General features: G+C 48.6%; 17 protein-coding genes across 17 annotated transcripts; 8 read left to right on the top strand and 9 right to left on the bottom strand.

The window, feature by feature from the left end:
• Window positions 1-67: 67 nt before the first annotated feature.
• Window positions 68-1,446, bottom strand: OGAPHI_003937 (uncharacterized protein; the record flags this gene model as incomplete). Its single annotated transcript, XM_046204961.1, has 2 exons — window positions 68-866; window positions 1,340-1,446. The coding sequence occupies 2 exons, from the start codon at window positions 1,444-1,446 to the stop codon at window positions 68-70; spliced, it is 906 nt and encodes a 301-aa protein (XP_046060953.1).
• Window positions 318-542, top strand: OGAPHI_003938 (uncharacterized protein; the record flags this gene model as incomplete). Its single annotated transcript, XM_046204963.1, has 1 exon — window positions 318-542. One exon carries the CDS (start codon window positions 318-320, stop codon window positions 540-542), a length of 225 nt encoding a protein of 74 aa, XP_046060954.1.
• Window positions 1,124-2,538, top strand: OGAPHI_003936 (uncharacterized protein; the record flags this gene model as incomplete). The annotated part of the gene is made up of 2 exons (XM_046204960.1): window positions 1,124-1,480; window positions 2,290-2,538. 2 exons carry the CDS (start codon window positions 1,124-1,126, stop codon window positions 2,536-2,538), a joined length of 606 nt encoding a protein of 201 aa, XP_046060952.1.
• Window positions 1,515-2,834, bottom strand: OGAPHI_003935 (uncharacterized protein; the record flags this gene model as incomplete). The annotated part of the gene is made up of 1 exon (XM_046204959.1): window positions 1,515-2,834. One exon carries the CDS (start codon window positions 2,832-2,834, stop codon window positions 1,515-1,517), a length of 1,320 nt encoding a protein of 439 aa, XP_046060951.1.
• A 484-nt stretch (window positions 2,835-3,318) lies between these two features.
• Window positions 3,319-4,575, top strand: OGAPHI_003933 (uncharacterized protein; the record flags this gene model as incomplete). The annotated part of the gene is made up of 1 exon (XM_046204957.1): window positions 3,319-4,575. One exon carries the CDS (start codon window positions 3,319-3,321, stop codon window positions 4,573-4,575), a length of 1,257 nt encoding a protein of 418 aa, XP_046060949.1.
• Window positions 4,209-4,442, bottom strand: OGAPHI_003934 (uncharacterized protein; the record flags this gene model as incomplete). The annotated part of the gene is made up of 1 exon (XM_046204958.1): window positions 4,209-4,442. The coding sequence occupies one exon, from the start codon at window positions 4,440-4,442 to the stop codon at window positions 4,209-4,211; it is 234 nt and encodes a 77-aa protein (XP_046060950.1).
• A 102-nt stretch (window positions 4,576-4,677) lies between the features above and the next one.
• On the top strand, window positions 4,678-6,351 carry OGAPHI_003931 (uncharacterized protein; the record flags this gene model as incomplete). The annotated part of the gene is made up of 1 exon (XM_046204955.1): window positions 4,678-6,351. The coding sequence occupies one exon, from the start codon at window positions 4,678-4,680 to the stop codon at window positions 6,349-6,351; it is 1,674 nt and encodes a 557-aa protein (XP_046060947.1).
• On the bottom strand, window positions 5,118-5,864 carry OGAPHI_003932 (uncharacterized protein; the record flags this gene model as incomplete). Its single annotated transcript, XM_046204956.1, has 2 exons — window positions 5,118-5,726; window positions 5,787-5,864. The coding sequence occupies 2 exons, from the start codon at window positions 5,862-5,864 to the stop codon at window positions 5,118-5,120; spliced, it is 687 nt and encodes a 228-aa protein (XP_046060948.1).
• Window positions 6,352-6,371: 20 nt separating the features above from the next.
• OGAPHI_003930 (uncharacterized protein) lies at window positions 6,372-7,241 on the bottom strand (the record flags this gene model as incomplete). The annotated part of the gene is made up of 1 exon (XM_046204954.1): window positions 6,372-7,241. One exon carries the CDS (start codon window positions 7,239-7,241, stop codon window positions 6,372-6,374), a length of 870 nt encoding a protein of 289 aa, XP_046060946.1.
• Window positions 7,242-7,349: 108 nt separating this feature from the next.
• On the top strand, window positions 7,350-8,735 carry OGAPHI_003929 (uncharacterized protein; the record flags this gene model as incomplete). The annotated part of the gene is made up of 1 exon (XM_046204953.1): window positions 7,350-8,735. The coding sequence occupies one exon, from the start codon at window positions 7,350-7,352 to the stop codon at window positions 8,733-8,735; it is 1,386 nt and encodes a 461-aa protein (XP_046060945.1).
• A 20-nt stretch (window positions 8,736-8,755) lies between these two features.
• Window positions 8,756-9,412, bottom strand: OGAPHI_003928 (uncharacterized protein; the record flags this gene model as incomplete). The annotated part of the gene is made up of 1 exon (XM_046204952.1): window positions 8,756-9,412. One exon carries the CDS (start codon window positions 9,410-9,412, stop codon window positions 8,756-8,758), a length of 657 nt encoding a protein of 218 aa, XP_046060944.1.
• A 198-nt stretch (window positions 9,413-9,610) lies between these two features.
• Window positions 9,611-11,767, bottom strand: OGAPHI_003927 (uncharacterized protein; the record flags this gene model as incomplete). The annotated part of the gene is made up of 1 exon (XM_046204950.1): window positions 9,611-11,767. The coding sequence occupies one exon, from the start codon at window positions 11,765-11,767 to the stop codon at window positions 9,611-9,613; it is 2,157 nt and encodes a 718-aa protein (XP_046060943.1).
• OGAPHI_003926 (uncharacterized protein) lies at window positions 10,932-12,631 on the top strand (the record flags this gene model as incomplete). Its single annotated transcript, XM_046204949.1, has 4 exons — window positions 10,932-11,020; window positions 11,117-11,410; window positions 11,503-11,823; window positions 12,172-12,631. 4 exons carry the CDS (start codon window positions 10,932-10,934, stop codon window positions 12,629-12,631), a joined length of 1,164 nt encoding a protein of 387 aa, XP_046060942.1.
• On the bottom strand, window positions 11,938-12,948 carry OGAPHI_003925 (uncharacterized protein; the record flags this gene model as incomplete). The annotated part of the gene is made up of 1 exon (XM_046204948.1): window positions 11,938-12,948. One exon carries the CDS (start codon window positions 12,946-12,948, stop codon window positions 11,938-11,940), a length of 1,011 nt encoding a protein of 336 aa, XP_046060941.1.
• Window positions 12,949-13,003: 55 nt separating this feature from the next.
• On the bottom strand, window positions 13,004-14,020 carry OGAPHI_003924 (uncharacterized protein; the record flags this gene model as incomplete). Its single annotated transcript, XM_046204947.1, has 1 exon — window positions 13,004-14,020. One exon carries the CDS (start codon window positions 14,018-14,020, stop codon window positions 13,004-13,006), a length of 1,017 nt encoding a protein of 338 aa, XP_046060940.1.
• Window positions 14,021-14,074: 54 nt separating this feature from the next.
• On the top strand, window positions 14,075-14,833 carry OGAPHI_003923 (uncharacterized protein; the record flags this gene model as incomplete). Its single annotated transcript, XM_046204946.1, has 1 exon — window positions 14,075-14,833. The coding sequence occupies one exon, from the start codon at window positions 14,075-14,077 to the stop codon at window positions 14,831-14,833; it is 759 nt and encodes a 252-aa protein (XP_046060939.1).
• An 87-nt stretch (window positions 14,834-14,920) lies between these two features.
• OGAPHI_003922 (uncharacterized protein) lies at window positions 14,921-15,121 on the top strand (the record flags this gene model as incomplete). The annotated part of the gene is made up of 1 exon (XM_046204945.1): window positions 14,921-15,121. The coding sequence occupies one exon, from the start codon at window positions 14,921-14,923 to the stop codon at window positions 15,119-15,121; it is 201 nt and encodes a 66-aa protein (XP_046060938.1).
• Between the last annotated feature and the right edge of the window lie 210 nt (window positions 15,122-15,331).

The raw sequence follows: 15,331 nt of genomic DNA, 5'->3' as shown, positions 1-15,331 counted from the left end.
CCATTTTTTTCGGCAAGCAGTGAATGGTGCACGGATGTTGTTTTAAAGGTTTTGCAAACGGTATGTACTACAGGCCCTTGAGGTTGTCGATGAGCTCTGAGTGTTTCTGTTTCTCATCGGACTTTGAGTTCAATGGCTCTAAAGAACGGATATCTCCCAGAATGTCTTTTGTCTTACCGAAATAGACCTCCTGGAGCAGGTTTCTGAGTCTGCTTTCGATATCTTCCACCAAGGACCCCACATTTGACACATGCGAAGCAGAGTCCTTGTATTCCAACTCCTTGGAAGTTTGTCTAGTGAGGTTTCCACTCAGATAGATGTCCAAGGAATCGGAGTTCGAGATGTCCAAAATGACGGTCGATGTCACTTTATATGTTGCCTTATCGCCTGATCCTGGTATTATTTCAATCACATGGATAGAGTCCCACGATCCGCCGTCCTTTGGGTTGTTGGAATCGACGGTTTTCTTCAACAAAACGACACCAGCAAACCCAATCTTTCCCGAAGCATCAACATCGTCGTCCTCGGAGTCCCAGAAATAAACACTCGAGATACCTCCTTCGTAATACAGTTCTCTGTATATGTCGAAGGACTTGTTTGCAAAGGTCTCGAGCTCTCTAAGATGAGCAGACGGATGTGGGGCGTCTTCTTCGTCGTCTAATTTGGGATAGAAAGTGTTGGACCAAGGCGATCTGTAAGAGTCGCCGTCTCTGTTATAATCGCAACAGAGATAGTTCTTGCCGGATTCTTCGCATCTGGCCGTTTTCAATGGAGTGTCAACAGAAGACAGCAATTCTTCAGCCAGGTCGGGCTGAAGACGGCATATATTTTCGAGGTTCTTATGGATATTCTTCGGATCCAGCCGTCTAAGCAAGTCCAATGAGGCGTCAAGTTTTTCTTCAGACTGGAAAGTTAGTCATTGAGCCGGATAAAGTAGGAATCTTACCATTGCTTGTGGAATAATACGTTGTCAAAATAAATCCACAAAACTACAATTTACCCAAAATTCAAATGGCGGACACAAATTATCTTACCATGGCTATTGATTTGATTTCTCTGTTGCCTCAAGCCCCGGGATATTTGCCCAAATGGCTATTCTTTGTAAGTCAATGTGCTCGCCTCAATGCTAACGTTTCAGATATCTGCCGTTAGCGTGTTCAATTCCGTTCAAACATACGTCAACACTGACCTCACCAAACGTGTGTACGAGGCCAACCCGAACGCAGTCACCCCACTGTCCGCCAGAACCTTTGGAACTTGGACATTGCTGGCTGCCATCGTGAGAATCTACGCCTCATACTACATCTCCAACCCTCAGCTCTACGACGTGTGTCTTTACTCGTACGTGTTGGCACTCTTGCATTTCGGATCGGAATGGCTGCTCTTCAAAACAGCAAAATTCGGTAAAGGTTTGCTGGGTCCATTGATTGTGGCAACCACCTCCATCACATGGATGGTGTCAAAAAGAAACGAGTATGTTGTATAATCAACGAATCATTCATCCAATTACTAAATCAATGTTTTGTAGGGTCCTGTAATTTCAAAACTTCAACAGCAGGTCCAAGCAGTCTCTGGAACCCGCTCTTGTCCAAAGTGACAACTTTCAGCGTGCTAGAAGCCTTCACCGTGGCTTGACGTGGAGAGTCATATAGAAGCGCAAGCTCTCCGAAATAATCACCCTTGTTAAGCTTGGTAACAACTCCTTGTCCTTGTTTGATCACGTCGGCAGTACCGTCTTCGATGAAATAAAAATTCTCTCCTGCCTCACCTTCAGTGACCACATTCTGGCCAACAGTATAGGTTTCTGTGTTAAGCGCATCTGCCAGCTTCGAGCGCTCGTATGACGAAAGAGATTTCAAAACAGGAATCTCCTTGAGGAAGTTTTCGTACATGGTTCTCTTCTTGGAAGTGCCTTCCAGAAGAATACGTCTGAACGTCATTCTGTCCAAAGCCCACAGAATACACTCGGATTGTGCAATTGCAGTGGCGGCTCTTGGCGAGTTGTACATGAGCGCAAGCTCACCAAAAGACGAGCCTGGGCCCGAACTGTTCACCTTCTGTCCATTGACGTAGAAATCCACACTGCCCCTCTCCACCACGTAGAAGAAGTCTCCCTCGTCGCCCTGTTTGATGATCTCAAAACCTTGCGGAACGTGTTTTTCCTCCAAAGCGAAGATGATGGTTTTCAAAGACTCTTGATCCAATTGGCTAAATAGAAAGTTTTTGATCACACTTGCGTTCAGTCGTTGCAGCTGCTCAGAAGTGAATTGATGAACAGGAGGTTTCCAGCCGTCTTCACCAAACGTGTCTGGGTTCAAGGCCTCTGCAGAAACACTGGTTCTTCTGTTGGCGTTGATTCTCATGGTTGTCTTTGCAGCAGAGGCCGCAAACCCAGACCGGCTGGTCGGCTTTGCCGTCTCGACACTGTCCGTAGGTCCCAAACTGGCCTTGGACGTAGGTGCTGACGTATTAAATGGAGATGACTCGAACGAGGTTCTGAACAGTCCTGCTGCAGGTTCTGTGGTGGATTTGGCCTGAGGATCTTCCGAGTCTAGTGCCTGATGCTTGGTATGAGGGTCGTTGTCCGACAATGTGTATTTGAATTGCGGAATTGACTTCCGCTGGGCCTCCTGAGCAGACTCGTCTGCAGACGGGAACAAAACAAGTCCCTGCGATGCAGCCTTTTGTTTCTGACTCCACAAATACTGTCTTTGCTGTTGTAATCTGTTTCCGAAGTAATTGTAGCAAAACTGCAACACATCTGTCGGGTTCTGTGTTTTGAATTGCCTGTCGAGCTCGGCCAATTCGTACGTATATTCTTGGAAATTGGACATGGTCAAAACAAAAGAAGTAATTTAATTTTGCCTTTAAGCTGCTTGTTTCAATCTGTTAACGAGGAGACAGCTGCTACCGTGCACCCGTACACCGCAAACCGCGAGGGTTGAAAAAACTCTCGTAAACTTTTCAGAGCTCTGCCATCCACCCCCGCGACAATAAGCAACGCCGTTTCGCGATGGCACCTTGGTGTCAGGCGGTTACACTACTTTCCTAGACGTGTCTCCAAGAAAAGAATTGGGCCCACCAAATTCCACGTATGAATCATACTGGCATTAGGTATCTCCATGCGCAAATCCGCTCTTTTTATTGTAATTGATCTCGGTGTATTGTTGTAGTGCCTATTGTTTTCCCGCTGATAAAACTTATACATATTTAGTCAAGATAACCCGAATTTAGTTTTATTCTTCTTCTTTCATGACTATAGACTGGACCACGTACTTGAGCCACGAAGCTAGTCTTCGTAAACCTTCTGTGATGAAGATGATGGGACGTCTTGGAAAGGTGATCTCCTTGGGGGCAGGGCTCCCTCATCCAGATTGTTTCCCTGTTAAATCGGTGAGCTTTGACTATCTTTCCCCCGAATCCAATTTCGAGTCCACCGACAAGATCGAGGTTCCAGATAATGAGGCGTTATACGAGGCCCTTCAGTACACCTCTGGTAGAGGAACGTCCTATTTTGACAAGTATTGCAGACACCACATAGAGATACACCAAAAGCCCAAATACAACGATTGGGATATAGTTGTTACCGCCGGTGCCACGCAGTCTTTGGAGGCTGTTTTAAGACTTTTGTGCAACCCGAACGAGGACACAATTCTTGCCGAGGAGTTCACGTACCCTGCGTTTCTTGAATGTTGCAACCCGATGCGGTTGAAAGTTTTCGGGGTGAAGGTTGATCAGCATGGGGTCTGTCCAAAAGATCTTGATCAACTGCTCACCAACTGGTCTGGAGAGCACAAAAAGCCAAAACTAATTTATACAATGCCGGTGGGGCAGAACCCGCTCGGAATCACTATGACTTTGGAGAGAAGAAGCGAGTTCTATAAAGTTTGTCAGAAACACGATCTAATCATTGTGGAGGACGACCCGTACTACCATTTGCAATTGGACTCCAAGCAGAAACTTCCAAGTCTGTTGACCTTCGACACCGACGGAAGAGTGATTCGGTTCGACTCGTTTTCCAAGATCATGACTCCGGGTGCCAGATGCTCCATTGTCACTGCCAACCAGACGTTCATCACCAAGCTGGTTGTGCACAACGAAGTTGGAATTCACTCGTCCGCTGCTCCATCCCAGCTGATCTTGCACGAGCTGCTGAAAACGTGGAACGATGAAGGGTTCGACAAGTGGGTGGAGCATCTGTGCGATCACTATCTGAAAAGACGGGGCATTTTGGACGATGCATTCAACAAGTACCTTGACAAATCGCTGTGTTCGTGGAATTTGCCGGACTCGGGGATGTTCCTTTGGATCGAGATCGACCAGTCTGCGTACCCAAAACCTGCAAACGTGGAGGAGCACCAGTGGCCTGCGCAGCTCGAGGATATGATCTTTAATGAGAGCGTGAGCAACGGAGTTCTGCTGGCCAAGGGCCATTGGTTCATGGTCGACCAAAACCTACAAAAAGTCGGGTTCAGAGCCACATACGCGTTTGCTGAGGAAAACGAGCTGGTTGCTGCGAGCCAGAAATTCGGCCAGGCGCTCAAGTCTGTGCACGAAAAGCTCAGTGCTAAATAATATAAAAGCCCTGGAAAAACGGGACGAGACTTGATTCTAGAAAATCCGGAGATATATTTTATTCAAATAATTAACAAGTGACAGCAAATAGTTTGGTCAATTATGAAACTTAGCCGCTCATTGTTGCTCGTTTTCCTCGCACTGGTCGCCCAGGCCGACGAGGTTGTTCGTCCGGAGTACACGCCGTTGGAGCTGCAAACAGACGCCTTTTTCGAGCAGTTTAACGATTCGTGGGCTTCCAGATGGAAGGCTTCCCACAGCAAGCGCGACAACAATTTTGTTTATAGAGGAGAGTGGAGTGTGGAGGAGCCCGTGGTGAACCCTGGTTTCAAGGGCGACAAGGGTCTGGTGGTGAAAACCGAGGCCGCGCACCATGCAATCAGTGCTGTGTTGCCTACCCCATTCGATAACACTGACAACACTCTGGTTTTCCAGTACGAGGTGAAGCTTCAAAAAGGTCTTGAGTGCGGAGGTGCGTACGTCAAATTGTTAAGCGCCGAAGGGGGACCTTCTGACTCCAAGGAGTTCAACAACGACTCGCCTTACCAGGTCATGTTTGGTCCTGACAAATGTGGAATGTCCAACAAGGTGCACTTCATTATCCGCAGAAAGAACCCGGTCACTGGTGAGTACGAGGAGAAGCATCTTAAGACACCGCCAATGGGAAGAGTCGTCAAGACCACCTCTTTGTACACTCTGATCATCAAGCCTAACCAGGACTTTGAGATCCGGATCAACGGTGAGGTTGCCAAGGCAGGCTCGCTGCTGGACTCGAGATACTTCGACCTTACTCCTCCAAAGGAAATTGACGACCCAAACGACGAAAAGCCAGCAGATTGGGTTGAGGATGAGATGATCCCTGATCCAGATGCCAAGAAGCCAGAGGACTGGGACGAGGACGCTCCGTACTTGATTGTGGACCCGACCGCTTCCAAGCCGGACGACTGGGACGAGGACGCGGAGGCATACATTCCAGATCCAGACGCTGTGAAGCCAGAGTACTGGGACGACGAAGAAGACGGAGAGTGGCTCGCACCAAAGATTCCTAACCCATTCTGTGAGGAGCACGGCTGTGGACCATGGACGGCCCCAAAGATCAGAAATCCAGAGTACAAGGGTAAATGGACTCCTGAGCTAATTGAGAACCCAGCCTACATTGGACCATGGGCCCCAAGAAAGATCGCCAATCCAGAATACTATGAGGACCCAACACCGTCCAATCTGGAGCCAATTGGCGCATTGGGATTCGAGCTGTGGACCATGACCGATTCTATTTTGTTCGACAACATCTATTTGGGCCACTCGATCGAGGAAGCTGAGTTTATCGGTAACAAGACGTTTGTTCCTAAAGTGGAGATTGAGGAGCAAGTTGCGGCTTCGAACGCACCAAAAGCTCCGTTCGAGCCAGAAAAGCCTCAGGAATTTGATACCGACAAGTCGGTGATCTCCGATCTGTTCGACAATGGTGTCGGATATCTGTCGAAGGTTTATGCTTCGGGAAAGCTCTACTGGGCAGACTTCTTGGAAGATCCAGCTCCAACTCTTTTGAACCGTCCAGGTGAGGCATTTTTGTTTTCCTCTGTGGCCGTTGGAACTTTGACCACCATCTTTGCTCTTTCTGCTACTCTCGTGAGTATCGTGTCCAGTCTGGTGACGTCTCCTGCTCCTCAGCCAGTGAAGAAGACAGAAACCGCACCAAAGATCGAGCTCATTGACGAAAAAGCCACTGCTACCGAATCCAAGATCAACGAGACAGAGGCCGTGAAGAGAGGATGAGCAGGGATTGTTCTTTTGCATCATTTTATAGCTTGATTCGAGTGTTGATACACTCTCATTGAATTTTTCACTGTAGGCCACCACCAATTAAGTTTGGTGCACTCGACACATCTGCCCTTAATTGGGATCATCGGACTTGTAGAGTCGGCCGGCGACTCAGAATCTTTCAGCATATCATTAGCCCAACACTCGGCGTGGTACAGTGCTTGACAGGAATCGTTTACGCAGAAACACGGCGCATGATCCACTGGGTCCACCACCTGGTTGCAAATTGAACATTGTCGTAAATCATTGTTTTCGAGTTTTTCCACCGACTTTTCAAATACCTTGTCTTCTTCTGCCGCAAGAGTCTCCACAAATACTTTGATCTGGTCGTAGTTGCCCCCCTCGATCAACTTGTCCTGGTTCTGCTGGAAATCGAGGGTCAAAAGCACAGACTCCGGAACGGCCACGTTGTACTTATTTGTCACCCAGATGTCGTAGATGTGTTTTTGAAAGATGGCGACACGCAGACCCATGCGGACAAACCCGGCTGCTGCCAGCAACAGTTTCACGTTCGCGATCCGCAGGTGCACCGTGGAGCTTGATTTGGAGCCCAGTCTTTTTTCCAGCGGAATATGTCGTGTTTGGTAGAAATGCTGCCATGCGTGCTCAAACTGTAAGGCGGCGATCTTGGACGGGAACCCATAGACAACCATGGTCATCTGCCACGGTCTGAACCCTGTCTTCTTTGTTCTGTAAGCTCCACCCACAGAGAGCTCTCCGTTATGCTGGCGGAGCCGTCTGTACGGGTTTGGAGTGGATCCGATATAGTACGAGTTCGGCTTCGACACCGATCGCAGCAGGTACACGCAGTAGAACGGCGGCGGCACCTGGAGATTGTGCGACATCTTGCTTGTAATAGAGAGAAAATTAAAGGTCGTGCGCAGTACTTTAAATTTTATTTGTTTACAAAACACTGTAGACAATTTGTTTTGAATCTTTAACAACTACTCTTGATGGCTCGACCAAGTGCAATTTACAGATCGTCGCAGCCGACGGCAATCCCACGAACAAGATACAAGTTCCCGCTTCTGGAGTCCAAGGAGCTGGTGTCGCTGTTCGATACGATGGACTTCGACATCAGTGAAGCCATGTTGATGAAGCCTACACCTAGTTTCATGCAAAGTCTGATAGAGCAAATTATGGACAAGTTTTTGTACGTTTCGCCACACTCGCTGAAACAGAAGATTCAACAGATCGAGACAAACGAGCAAGACGACCAAGAAGGGTTGCAGAACTCTTTGAATGTTGTTGCTTGTCAGAGAATAATGCACAAGTTTTTGTGCGACTGCGGAGTCGACGACTTTAGTATTCGGGACGTGGCGAAACCAGAACCGTCGCGAGTGCGCATCATTTTGAGCGCGTTGATCAACTACGCGAGATTCAGAGAAGAGCGGATGGGCGACTGCGAACAGCTGTTGGCATCGAGTGAAAACACGCTAGCACAGTACAAAAACGCGTTGAAAGTTAACAATTCGCTCAAGAAGAACTACGATGACCTCACAAACAAGATCTCGCACAACGGATACAACGAGGAGGAGATTAATGCCAAAAACCAACAGCTCCAGAACGAATTGAAAAGTCTTACCGAGACCCAGCAGCAGCTCGCGGCCTCCCGCGCAGAGTACAAGACCCAGAAGTTTGGGCTTATAAGAGAGTTGGAGAACCAGAACTCGCTCTTGCTGGAGTGCGAAAAGGAACTCGAGAAACTCACTCCGTACGTCAGAGAGTCGCCAGAGAGCGTCAAGGAGGTTATTGCGCGTTTGAAAGAGAGCTTGGTGAGCGAACAAGCACAGTTGACCGAGCTGGAACTCAGATCGAAAAACATGTCTATCTCAATGGACTCCTTCCAGCAGCTGACTCACGAGTTCCGCAACTATCACCGACTTCTTGAAGAGATCCAGATCGAGTTCAACAAGCAAGAAAAGTCTTCAGAGTCGATCCAGAAACTACAAGAGGAGATCCAGCGGACCGATGTCGAGCTGAATGACAAGACAAGACAAATCGGTCATTTGTCGAAGCATCTGGCCTCACAGAAGGAAAAACTTGTGCAGTTCAAAGAAAACACAAACCAGAAACTGGTACAGCTTGAACAGAAACTCAACGAACTGCGCCAGGAGAGAACACAGCTGTTGCAGAAGAAAGTGGAGGAAGACGAGATTGTCAGAAACAAAGAGAACGAGGCCATCGACTGGGAAACTCAGGCAGAAAAGCTCCGCAAGGATTTCGAGTCTGAGTGCAAAGGCGCCAGCTACGAGATGAAAGAACTGAACTCTAAAATCAACTTCTACGTGGACGAGATGTCCAATCGCATCAACCAGTTCGCCGCCGAGTCATTCTGATGGTACTATACACGTTTTGATCAATTCTTGTCCGAATAGAACAGTTGCACGAAATATTCCTTGGTGTCGTTGTCCCAGAAATCCCAGATCCGTCCCTCTGCCATATCAATCGGCTCGCTAGGGATCTTGAACCCGATATTCTCGTACGGTTCGCCGCTGACCACCAAGTACTGGAAGTTGGTATTCAATGGCTCGATTTTCTGCTCAAAGCACGACATCAGCCGGTATTTCGGTTTCACTCCGCTCGCCAGCTCCGGAAGCTGGACCTGGAACAACAGGCCTTTCTGGAACGTATCTTGGTCTCTGATTTTGGTCACTTTGTAAGCTGGTCGCCCGATCTTTGTATACTTTTTCTTAGGAATCGCAGATATCCCAACGACTTTTCCCTGTTCCTGTTTGACTGGCTTCTTATCGAGCTCTGCACGTCTCATTAACGCCGTCTGGTGTTTCTTCCCGTGCGTGTGTGTCACGTACGAGCTCTCTGAAAGGTGTGTAGTGAGACATAAACGGCACTCCAGCATGCCCATGTGGTTTTTAAACACATAAGGGTCGTTGTCGAGGTCGATCTGCGACAACATCAGCTGCCGCAGCCGTTCTCGGCGGTACTGGTTGGTTTCAGCGTTGCCAGCAACGCCTCCGCTGCCTTTCTTAGACCCCACTCTATTCTGGTAATCCATTTAAAGTGCAAAAAAAAACTAACACGCTTGAAAAAGAAAATGAAGGATGCGAGGTTCGAACTCGCGCGGAATTTAATCCAATAGATCTTAAGTCTACCGCCTTAGACCACTCGGCCAATCCTCCACAATATTGAGGATTTGTGACCAAGTGTGGTTAAATACTGGAGGAATGGAATAGTCTATAAGTATACACCCGTATCATAGATGGGGCACGTTCAGGCTGGTCAGGATCATGTTCATCACGCTGAAGAGCCCCTCTCCAAGCACCAGGCCGCTGCTGAAGATGATTAAACGCACCCGGGCGTCGGAATTGCCCAACGCCATTTTTTGTAGCCAAACGTACGACAACAGACCCCCGACAAACCGTGCTAGCGTGAAGGAAGGAATGTTGTAGATGCCAATTCCCACGGGAACTCCGCTCGGCAGATATATCAAATACTTGTGCCACTTGGATTCGGGAGAAATGGTGTTTTTGGCAAATGAGATGATTGCAAACAGTATGCCCAGCACAACAGCGAACTCAAACACGCGAGGTGGCAGTCCGGAACCGTTCACCAGTCGCGCACAGTCGATCCAAATGATGGCTGTTGGGATCTTGAACATCTGGTTTGGAATCTCGTATATGGTGTTGTAGAGCTTGTACATTATAGCACTAAGCACCACAGAGAACAGAGAGCCGTATATTTGAGCGACAAACTGTGCTTTTGGCGACGCGCCAAGGAGATAGCCTGTTTTGAGGTCCTGCATCAGGTCACCGGCCTGTTGGGTGGCGGCCTCGGAAATTGCTCCGGAGATCAGGTTGATCAGAATGGCTCCTGGCTGCGACTTTGGAATGATGAGCGCAAAGATCAGCTGCGACAGCTTGCCGATCCCGCTCACCGGGTTGAGATCCGTCTCTCCCAGGGCTCTCACTCCTAACACGGAAAGGAAGAGAGAAAGCACGATGGCTGTGACAATGGCATAGAGCGGGATGACGGGGCCAAACACGATTTTCGTGCACACAACGCACGCCAACGAGGAAACGATCAGTCCAACCACAGTGACGGTGGTAGAAACCTGGTGTGACTCGTCCAGGTCAACGTAGGTCGACCTGTCTGTTAGATCAGAGGCCACCAATGACGGAGGAGCTGAAATTTTCACGTTATCAGCGGAGTTTCCTCCGTGGTACGTGCTGTTGGACACGTCCTCGTCGGATGGAGGCTCGTTCTCGTCTATCAGACGTTCAATCTCGTCGGCAAAGTTTGGATCTGTCGGAGTTTCAGACGAGCTGGAGGAGTCGGAATAATATAGAGAGTAGAGGGACTTGAACACAATGACCACAAACGAAACGATCGAGTCGCTGATCATGATGGCCAAACTGATCCACATGATCCAGCCCTCGGCTCCGTCTTTCCAGTCGTCCACCGGTCCTGGGGCCCAGCCCATCTTTTGAGCCAACGGACTAAGAACACACCATCCCAGAACCATACCAACCATCATATAAGCGGTGGTTGCAAATCCCATGATCATTCCTTGGCCGATGTATGAAGGAGAAGGCTGGAAGTTGATCATATACGATTTGGACAAGTTTGACCCGAGGATCGGTATGCTTTTGATCTGTGGAACAAAGTACCCGAAAATGGTGTAGACAGACGATACGCTGGCTGTGGATATAAGAAGCTTGATGTTTGTTTGGTATGTTTCGAGTTGCTGGAGCTGACACAGGTCCTGCGACTCGACGATTGTGACATTATTGGGGGTGGTGGTTGGCTCTAACACGGGCTCGAGCTGTTCTTGCGGAGCTGGCTGGACTGCTAGAGCTGGCTTGGACTCCACGTTGATGGTCGTTCCGTGGAAAACGGAGATCAGTGTTGCTGTGGCGCTGCCACTGGGAAACGGGAGCTTTTCCTTGATGATGAATTGTCTTCGTAGTGGAACAGCAAAAAAGACTCCAAAAAACGCGAGACCCAGGGCCCAGACCGTCAGCTTCCAAAGCGGCTGGAGATCAATCCCCGACTCGTACCCGCTCTCTGAATCAGTCATGAGCTTCTCGATGGCCGGAATGATGCCAACAAACCCGTACGCCAAAGGCCCCGTCGCGACCGCCACAGAAACACTTTGAACAAAGACGTTCTCGACATCGGTGAATTGACAATGGAGACGAGACTGGAGACTGCGGAAGATCGAAAAGCCCAGCAATGCAGATGGAAGAGACATCATCGAAACCCAGCCAGTTTGAAGGCCGAACTGGAAGTTGGACACGAGGATAATCGACCCTATCAGGAGCCCCGCAACTGTAGACCGAAAAGTCACCTGGGGCAGGGCAGCCTTTGCATCCCAGGGCATATCGTTGGGCAGTTTGGCCGTGATCGGCATGGTTCAGTAGACTGGGCGGTTGATGAAACAACGCTGTTAAATACAACAGTACTAGAGTAGCGGATAAATAAGCCTAATATAGTGAAAAATTAAAAACTTATCGCTTTTTTCCTCTCCAGGAATTGCTCCCGCTATCAAAGATCGGGCTGTGTAGGTTAAAACCAAGCTCTCTATGCAAATAAAATGTACTTAAGGATGTCGCTAAGAGTGATGACTCCAATCAAGCGGCCATCGTCATCCACCAAAAACAGTCTATGGAGCCGCGATTTACGCACGGTCTCCAAAATCACACACAGGTTATCTTTCAAAGTGCACGTGTAAACTCCCTCGAAATCATCAGATCGTTTCATCAATGCTTCGCCCACGCTCAGCGACAAATCCGCGTAAACTCCACCTTTTATAAGCGACAAAACATCCACCGCCTCGTACACGTTCACCAGCTTGTCCTGGTCGTCCACGATTGGAACAGAGCTCACCGACTTGGAGATCAGCATATGGATCACGTCCATCACCGGTGTTTCCATCTTGACCGCAGAACATCCTTTCGTGGTTCCCACATTCAGCTCACTGAGCGGTTGTAGCAACATTCGCGACTCTTTGCAATTCATACTCACAAACTTCAGAATCCGGTACTGTGTCAGCACAGAGACCACAATTTCTCGGTTTGTCTTTTCGTCTCTGTCGATCAGCGGAATTCTTCTCGCAGAACTCTCAATCATCTTCACACACGCCTCATACAGCGATTTGAACGGATGGATCGAGATAGTCTCCATTTGTGGTACTCCAATCACCTTCTCGACGTCCCGGAGCCCGTCCAACGTCAAGTTATCCACAAACTGGAATTTGTCTGGATTTTGCGAGTAGTATTGGATCACGTTGATGAAGTCGCTCGAGGTAAGTAGGCCCGCAAACTTGGACGTCTTGCTGTTCCACAGCGGGGCAGAAACAATGCTGTTCTGTAGGAGGATGTTCAATGCGCGTTTCACCAGCAATGTGGTTTCGAAAACAATCAGCCGATACGAAACAGGAAGAACGTCGAACGAGTTCTTGCTTTCTAGGAACGTCCTGATCGCCTTTACGGCGAATTCTTGGTCTCTCCGAATCTCCTCGCTGCTCGAGGCCCCGGCAATTTCTTCTGCCATCTTATTATTGCTTGACTGCAACTTATGTATTTTCCCCATTTTTTTGATTTTTTGCCTATTATTCCCCAGTTACCCGGAAAGAAATTACATCCTACTACAAAGCACCGTACTTCTCCAGTAGCTGTCTGCGTTTGGCCTCGCGCTGCGCCTCCAGCTCGGCCTTGGCAGACTCGACCTCCCCTGAATCGTCTTCCTCAAATTTGGAAGTGTCTCCTGCCCGTTCAACCTTGGATATCTCCTGCTCTGGTCGCCGGATCTCGTAAGTCTCCTCAAACTCACGAACAAACTCCCCTGCCTCATCCAGATACTTGTCCTTGCCATCCTTGTACACCTGCGACTTGGCATCCACCTCTGTCTGCTCGACTCCACTGATTCCCTCCAAGTACTTGGCTTTCTCGTCCAAAGCACGACTAGGAATACTGGCTCCATTAGCAGTGGTGCTCTTGGAGTTGAGCATCGCGTCAAGGATCCCCAGCTCCTCCATCTCGGCCAATTCGTCCTCATCGTAATCTCCCTTGTTCTGCTCCTCCTGCTCGGCGCGTTTCTGTTCTTGCAGCTTCATCTGTTTCAAATGCTCGTCGTAGTCTCTCTGGCTATCGTAGCCATGCCACTGGTCGCGCTTGGTTTCCCAGTCGTCTGTGACCTTCTTCACCCGCAGAGCCTGCTCCGAGTGAGTCTTTACATCGTCCTTGCGGAACCGGTGGATCACCTTGCGCGGTTTCTCCAAACAGTCCTTTTTCGTATGCTTTGTGCTCCCGCAGTTGTCACACCCTCCCTTGAAGGCCAAACGGCGGCGTTTCTTTGGGTCCTCAACAACGATGTCGTACCGGTCGTCAATTCCCTGTCCACGACGGGGTTCGTTATTTGGAACAAACTCGGCGTCAGGATCCAGCTTATGGTGTTTTAACGCATCCACAGAAACAGGCTCTCCTTTTCGTCTTTTGCGAATGTTGGAGTCAACCTTCAAAGCATCCCCTTCGTAGTACCACGGCTTGTTGGAGATGTAATTCGGAATGTAATCGTTCAAAGGCTTGCCATTCTCGTCATACTTGGACTCGTCCTGGGGAATCGGCGCTCCGAAATGATTGTACCCCTTGTGATCGGTATCCATAAAAAATAAATTAAATTAAAGAAAAAAAATAAAGGCTGTGTTGAAAATTTTATCATGAAGAAAGTGCAGACCAAGACGTTCGTCAAGAAGCTGTCCTCTACCGATCGTAAGATCCGAGACCATGCTTTCGAGACACTAAAACAGTATCTTGGAGAGCGGTCGGACGTTCGACCGCTCAAACTCAACGAGTTCGAAAAGCTCTGGGAAGGATTGTACTACACCATGTGGTTCAGCGATAGACCACGTCCGCAACAGAAGCTGGCCAACGACCTGGCCAACCTGTTTTCCGAAACCATCACCAAACAGCAGTTCTGCTTGTTTGTGCAGGCGTTCTGGGCCGTGATTTGTAAGGAATGGCCGGAGATTGATCAGTGGAGAGTCGATAAGTTCTACTTGCTGATGAGATATGTGATACGCGAGTGTTTTGTGCGGTTGCAGGAGAATAGCTGGGAAGAGGAACTTGTTGATCAGTACGTTCACGTTTTGGAGTCCCAGGTTCTAAGTGGAAAGACGTCTATCCCTAACGGAGTGACATACCATGTGATTGATGTTTATCTTGACGAGTTGGAACGGACCGTAGTTGGAGAGGACGAGGAGGATGTGCAGGAGAAGTTTAAAGATGTTCCGTTAGAGAAATTGTTGCAACCATTCAAAAAGCTGGAAACGGGAGCACTAATGAAGACTCTACGTCTCAAGGTCAGAGACGACGTGAGTCGCGACGAAAGACTACAGAAATGGGGCTACGTCGAGTCTGTTACCGAGAAACAGCCAGAGAACGACGACGAAGAGGAAGAATGGACCGGATTCGACTAATCACATATATCGATCAAATATAGTTTAAGCATTAATTTTTCGTTTACCCTGCTTTTTTTTTTCGTTGATTATTTTCCATTAGTTGTCATGGGCGAGTTTGATAAGTTGACCGAGGCTCCAGTGGAGTTTTTAAGAGAGGGATCTCAGTTTGTTGCCAAGTGCACCAAACCTTCCAAGAAGGAATATTTGAGACTGATTCGTGCTGTCGGCACTGGCTTTTTGATGATGGGTGTTGTTGGATATGCCATCAAGCTGATTCACATTCCAATCAGATATCTGATTGTTTAAGTCTACGACTGGTCGAGTGTCGGTAGAGCGCTGTTAGAGACGCGCGGGATGCGGAAGTGTATCATATGTTGAACAGATGTGTACTTTCAAGTAATCATGATATTGAAGAGTAGTAGGCAGTAACTGGGCAGTAACTGGGCGTTTGAGCGTTCAATTGGACGGATAAGAGGATTGTTGTGGTTCGGGGACGTTGTGATCACGGCTAGTTCA

Source organism: Ogataea philodendri (genome assembly GCF_020536065.1).
Source record: "Ogataea philodendri strain CBS6075 chromosome Unknown scaffold2, whole genome shotgun sequence".
Lineage (NCBI taxonomy): Eukaryota > Fungi > Ascomycota > Pichiomycetes > Pichiales > Pichiaceae > Ogataea > Ogataea philodendri.
Note: the sequence above shows the minus strand (reverse complement) of the source record. Positions and strands in the feature narration are given on the sequence as shown.